Source organism: Microtus pennsylvanicus, chromosome 7, assembly GCF_037038515.1.
Source record: "Microtus pennsylvanicus isolate mMicPen1 chromosome 7, mMicPen1.hap1, whole genome shotgun sequence".
NCBI classification, from domain to species: domain Eukaryota; kingdom Metazoa; phylum Chordata; class Mammalia; order Rodentia; family Cricetidae; genus Microtus; species Microtus pennsylvanicus.
Window position 1 is genome coordinate 123107679 of NC_134585.1, and position 6227 is coordinate 123113905.

At 56.3% G+C, this 6227-nt stretch overlaps 1 protein-coding gene across 1 annotated transcript; it reads right to left on the bottom strand.

Annotated features, from left to right (window-relative positions):
- Positions 1-58: 58 nt before the first annotated feature.
- On the bottom strand, positions 59-5206 carry Muc1 (mucin 1, cell surface associated). The gene is made up of 7 exons (XM_075978469.1): positions 4646-5206; positions 2749-4115; positions 2597-2649; positions 2363-2496; positions 2138-2259; positions 1913-2062; positions 59-1069 (listed from the first exon to the last, which is right to left on the bottom strand). The coding sequence occupies exons 1-7, from the start codon at positions 4701-4703 to the stop codon at positions 995-997; spliced, it is 1959 nt and encodes a 652-aa protein (XP_075834584.1). The 5' UTR covers positions 4704-5206; the 3' UTR covers positions 59-994.
- Positions 5207-6227: the final 1021 nt, after the last annotated feature.

The following is a 6227-nucleotide window of genomic DNA, read 5'->3' on the forward strand; positions in this document are numbered from 1 at the left end:
TAGTTGGCATGGTAATGACACCCAAGGGATGAAGGTCCCTAAGTTACATGTGCCAAGCCTCCCGCGACACCCAGGCCCCAGCTGACACCCACCGCTGGGAGGGCGCAACACTGACGGCTGGAGTTACACCCAGCTTGGGCATCTGGACCACAGCAATGGACCCTGTGGGGGTGTGGCTGAGAACGTGGTGTGGTGTCTGGGCCCAATGGGGTCAGGGAACTAGAATCACTTCCTCATTCCCAGGGTGCCAGAGAGCCCACCCAGAGGCAGCGGTGGGTGGAATGGCAAAAAGCCAGGGCCTGGTGCCAGCAGCACCCGGATCTATCCCAGCCCTGGCTTATCATGGCTGTATTGACTCTTCTACTGTTATCTGTGGCCCAAGGATTTGCTTCACACCTGGACAACTAAGAATAGAACTACCTTAGGGGCACCATGCCAGCCGGAGAGGGACATGGGCTGGCCCTAGAAGAGAGTCATTGGCGCGGGCTGAGGCCAGGTCAGGGGCAGGGGAGTCAGCCTCGGTTTCATTTCCTTCTTCCTTCAGGGCTGCCAGGCATAAGAGGGGGGATTTCTGGGTTCCTTTGCAGGTCACCTCTTCCCCATATCCCCGTGTTTTCAAATGTACCCGCCCCTCCATGCCTCCTTGCCTTCAGGAATTTTCATCCCCAGATCCCTGGAGGCCCCTCACAGACGCGCTCTGCCCCCTTTGGTCTGGAAGTTTGCCGATGAAGAATCACTGTTGACGTAACTAACAGGAGGCCCCTTTTATTCACTGGGTCTGCTTTCCCATGCCCATCTCCAGGCTTTCTAGGCCAGTCCTGAGAGACACCACTGCACCCCTGCCCCAGGGCATCCCCCAGGGCAGAGCTGGGCTTCACCAGGCTCAGATGGCTGAGAACTCCGGCTCACCAGCCCAGATCAGAGTGCAGGGGTCTAGCAGTGGAAACTGAGGGGGCAGGTGCCACCGCTGCCCCCTGAGGTGGTGACAGGTCCCCTACAAGTTGGCAGAAGTGGTTGCCACTGCTGGGTTGGTGTACGATAGGTTGCTACCGCCATTACCTGCAGAAACCTGAGCGGAGGGAAAATAAATTCAGGTGAAAGAACCCGGATGGCACCCCAGGCTATGGGCCTGGCAAGCTCTCAAGGAGTTAATGCAGAGTGTGCACCTGCTGGGCCTCAGCGCAGCCAGGTGACTGTAAACACCCAACTCCTCCACTGCCCCCTCCCTCCCCTGGCTGTAAGTCCCCAGCCCTCCTTCCTGTCCCTTTTTCCTCTTATTTTTTGATCATCTGGCCCAACAGGCTGTGTGTGTGTGTGTGTGTGTGTGTGTGTGTGTGTGTGTGTGTGTGTGCTGTGTGTGTAGAGAGATCCCTAGGAGGAGGAAAATGGGGCAAGAAAAGGAAGCTCTTGTCCCTTCCCACCCACTGGCCTTTTGGTCTCAGGTGGCCACAGTAATGATTTACTAGATCTACAGAGAGACTGGGTGAGGAAAGAGGGAAAGGCCTATGCTTTCCTAAAACTCACAAGAACCCTCTGGGCACACTGCTCTCACTGGAGGAAGCTTCTGTTCCTCCTGAGTTCTGTATCTATTCCCCTGCCCCTAGAGGTGCGTGAAACAGGAATGCTCACTGCTTCAGGCAGGGCTCCCTGGGCACAGTACCCCCTCACTTCACCTTGGGCATCCTAATGAGCACTCTGTTACAGTTCAGAGTTCAGTCAGAGGTGAGGGCAAGGGCTTTTAGGGCCGTTCCTTCCTTTCTTCTGTAGTCTCCAAGACCTGGTCCTCAGAACTGCACCTTCATTCCCCACCTTGCCAGGCTCTCCACTGCTCAGCTCTCTAAAGCACCTTGGGTCTCCAGAAAACCCTCACCAAGCCAGGGCCCCTGCCCCAAACAGTGGAACACAGATTTACCTCCTCATAGGGGCTACGTTTGGTGCTGCCAGGGGGCACATAGCGCCCATGAGTGTGGTAGGTGGGATATTCACTCATAGGATGGTAGGTGTCCTGGGTTGGAAAGATGTCCAGCTGCCCATAGTTCTTTCGGCGGCACTGACACACTGCCTGGGGAAACAAGAGGTTATGCTGGCCCATGGGGTCTCATTTACCGGGGCACATGGGTGAAGGCCTGAGACTTACCAGTGCAAGGAGATAGATGATGGCCAAAGCAACCAAAACACAGACCAGCACCAGCAGGGCAACGCCCCAGCCTGGCACGCCAGGCCAGGACTGGGCAGAGGAAGGGAACTGCATCTCATCCACTGAAAGGGAGAACAGTGGTCGGGGAAATCCCCCAAAGGAGGCGGACCTTCCCCGGCTAGCACCAAAAGTGCACAGGTGCCAGAGCTGGAGATGTTGCCCTACCAGTGACTTCGGAGATAGCCAAATTATAGTCTTCCGCCTCCTTTGCATGCTGTGAAAGCCGCGACTTCACCTCAGAGGCACTGGCAGCACCCTCCCGGAAAATCAGAGTCGACTCCACCACCACGGAGCCTGACCTGGTCACAGGAAACAGGCGGTTCAGCCACGGGGATCCGCTTATCCCCCACATCACAAAGTCAAGTGTCCACCCCACCCTGAGTCGTATCCACACTGTACCTGAACTTGATAGTAGAGATCCCCAGAAAATCTTCGTTAAAAATCTGCAGAAACTGGGATAAGAAGAGAGGGCTCAAATTTGATGCAACGGGTTCAAGCAGTCCTGCAGCGCTGCTTCAGAAGAGCAGGGCAGAGGCCGGGCTAGTACCCACCAGTTCAGAAACGTTCCGCTTCAGTGCTCTATAGTAGTTGGAGCTGGGGTCTTCCAGGGAGGAATTAAACTGGTGGTTCCCAATATGAAAGGACAAGAAGAAGAAAGACACCTCAAGCGACACTTGGGGAGAAGTATTCCTGGAGAAGGCTGGGGAAAGTACTGTGCTAAGGGGGACCGTGCTGTTGCCGGAGATGGCGAGGGTGGTGGGAGTAACAGGGTGCTGGCTTGGGGCTGGAGATTGAGTACCATTGCCAGCTGGAGTTGTAGCAGCCATTGTAGAACTGTTATTTCGGATTGGAGTGGTAGCTGAGCTGGTAGTTGGCACCAAGGAGCCATTGTGGACTGGGGTGATGGTAGAGCCTAAAGTAGCCTTGGTAGTAGAGACTGAGGTGCCACTGTACACTGGAGGGGTGGCCAAGTCTGATTCGGAGCTATTAGTCATAGATGAGGCACTACTGTGGGCTGGACTAGTGGCTGAGCCCAGTGCAGGGCTGGTAGTTGGAACCGAAGAGCCATTGTGGATTGGAGTGTTGGCTGAACCTGATATAGCCATGGTGGTTTGGATGGAGAAACCGGTGTGGACTGGAGTGGTAGCTGAGTCCATTGTAGAGTTGGTGGCCGGGGCAGAGACACCACCGTGACCTGGGGTGGTGACCGAGTCCACTGTAGAGCTGGTGGCCGGGGCAGAGACACCACCGTGACCTGGGGTGGTGACCGAGTCCACTGTGGAGCTGGTGGCCGGGGCAGAGACACCACCGTGACCTGGGGTGGTGACCGAGTCCACTGTGGAACTGGTGGCCGGGGCAGAGACACCACCGTGACCTGGGGTGGTGACCGAGTCCACTGTGGAGTTGGTGGCCGGGGCAGAGACACCACCGTGACCTGGGGTGGTGACCGAGTCCACTGTAGAGCTGGTGGCCTGGGCAGAGACACCACCGTGACCTGGGGTGGTGACCGAGTCCACTGTGGAGCTGGTGGCCGGGGCAGAGACACCACCGTGACCTGGGGTGGTGACCGAGTCCACTGTAGAGCTGGTGGCCGGGGCAGAGACACCACCGTGACCTGGGGTGGTGACCGAGTCCACTGTGGAGTTGGTGGCCGGGGCAGAGACACCACCGTGACCTGGGGTGGTGACCGAGTCCACTGTAGAGCTGGTGGCCGGGGCAGAGACACCACCGTGACCTGGGGTGGTGACCGAGTCCACTGTGGAGTTGGTGGCCGGGGCAGAGACACCACCATGACCTGGGGTGGTGACCGAGTCCACTGTAGAGCTGGTGGCCTGGGCAGAGACACCACCGTGACCTGGGGTGGTAGTCAAGGTTGAGGAACTGTTGTTATCCTCAGATGAGGTGGCACTGTTTTGATCTGGAAGGGCAAAAAGGCCTGAACCAGAGTGGAAGGTGGGGAGTAGATCATTTTTACGTGCACACACCTCTCAACAGAGGTGGACACTAGGTTGCTTCAGGTAACCTGCATGATTTCTGGCTGGAGCCAGAAACTGTAAGGCTGACAACCTCCCTTACTACTCTCTCCCTCTCTAAGAGACTCACCCCTGCTTCTGCCTCATTCATCCCTCCACTACTACTTTTGAGACAAGGATTCATACTGCGGCCCAGCCTGGCCTTGACCTAGCCACTGCGGCCCAGCCTGGCCCACTCTTCCACTCCAGAGTTACCTCTCCTTATACAGCGGCCCTCTCCACTCCCCACAAACATCAGAGCATTGCCTACTATGGTGCCCACTCTCCTGGGGTCTTAGCCTTTTTCTTTCACTCCGGCAATACTGTGCCATCTCTGTCTGCCATGCATGACTTTCATAATGCAAAGGCCACAGAAAGGTGACAAGTGGCACCTGAACAGCCCAGTCCCTCCCCACCCCCACCGTGTGCCTCTCACCTGTTACAAGCGCTATAAGTAACATCAGGAAGAAAACAGCCCGGACGCCTGGGGTCATGGTGGTGGTGAGCAGGCGGGAAGGGGGCAGAAACAGACTCAAGGCGGGTGCTGCGTGTGTGAGATGGAGCAGCTCTGGTGCCCGCCGCTTTATACCAGCACCCCTCCCGCCCTAGGCACAGCTAGAGCAGGTGACAGGTAACAAAACTCCGCCCCCTCCCCTATCTTTTCCTCCTCCTCCTCCCCAACTATTCCTGTGTAGGGTACTTGGGCTCCAATCACTCAACCTTATGACAACCTGTTTATTCTCCAATTGGCCTCCCCCTTTTACAAACCAGTTCTTGACTTCCCCAGGTGTGTATGTGGAGGAAACCTGGGACCTCCTGGCTCTGGTTTAAGCTTCAGAGCAACAGCCAAGCTGAGGAAAGGCAGCACAGACAGGCCCCGGGCTTCGAGCCCAGAGAAACCCATCCCTAGGTCCCCGGATCCCTTTTCCTGTTCTCTCTGCGGGTCTTTGAAACCCGCTTTCCATAGGTTGAGAGGACACAAGGGGGCTGGATAATAGTGGACAGGTCGCTCCCCCCCTCCACTTCCCGGAATAGCCCCACCCTTCTAGCCACTCCCTGTACTCTGAAAACCACAGTCTCCGCCCCTGCCAGACTTTCCAGTAGCCTGGGTCCCTCTTTGGCTTGCTTCTGAGAAAGGCGGTGGGAGTAAATTTCCACTTAAAAAGGACAAAACTGGGGCTCTACCGAAGCCTGAGGTCCTTCCTGGCCAACACTCCACCTTGAGTGACAGGCTGGCCGGTCCTTCTGGTCGGGAACGCCTGCCCTCTAGTGGTCTGCGGGGAGCATCGCGCGACCGGCCCGCCCCGGCCAAGTGAGAAGGCGAGACATAGACAGCACAGCCCAAGTAGAGACAGATCTTAGGGGCGTTGATGGGCCTTAACGAAAAGGATAAATGCCTAGGACAGATCGGAAGGAATGCACAGTGCGGTGGAGGAGCAAGGATCAGTACTTGGGATACTCAGACTTCTGGGGTTGGTGTCTGGGGGAAATGATGCTAAGTGAACGGGGTCCCAATGTATGTGGAAGGGGCATCAAGTTGTGTGATGACATCAGAACGTGGGAGTGGGACAGGTTGTTTGCGGACATCTAGGCAGAGAGTAGATGGGGCAACCATGGAATTTGGGAGCTCAGAGTTGTATTTGGGAGAGGAAGGGTATTTGGGACGGACAGGCACATGGTGCGGGGCAAACTCGTGTGTGTATTTAGGGAGGAGAGGTATTCTAAAGATCAGAAATAGTTGGGGACGGGGAGGGCTTTCGGTTCACAGCAGCATGCGGACTGAAGGTACCGGGTCAGATCCCGCAGGTGTAGGTTGCAGTGTAAACCAACAGGAGCAGTTACAACTGTAGTAGGCAAACAATTCTTAGTCCCAACGAATATAAAACGGAAGCTAATACTTTAGAAAGCATTTCGGAGGTGCATGAACAGAGGCATGGGATCCACGCTCCTGCCATTTGTCGTGCCTCTGAGCGATTTTGTGAGGCCGGCTCCAGGCAGCGTGGGGATGCCCTACGTCA

Coding starts and splice junctions, on each gene's coding strand:
- Muc1 (XM_075978469.1), bottom strand. CDS start 4,703: ATGACCCCAGGCGTCCGGGCTGTTTTCTTCCTGATGTTACTTATAGCG. Junction 4,116..4,645: donor ACTTATAGCGCTTGTAACAG/GTGAGAGGCACA, acceptor TTGCCCTTCCAG/ATCAAAACAGTGCCACCTCA. Junction 2,497..2,596: donor ATCTCTACTATCAAGTTCAG/GTACAGTGTGGA, acceptor TCCTGTGACCAG/GTCAGGCTCCGTGGTGGTGG.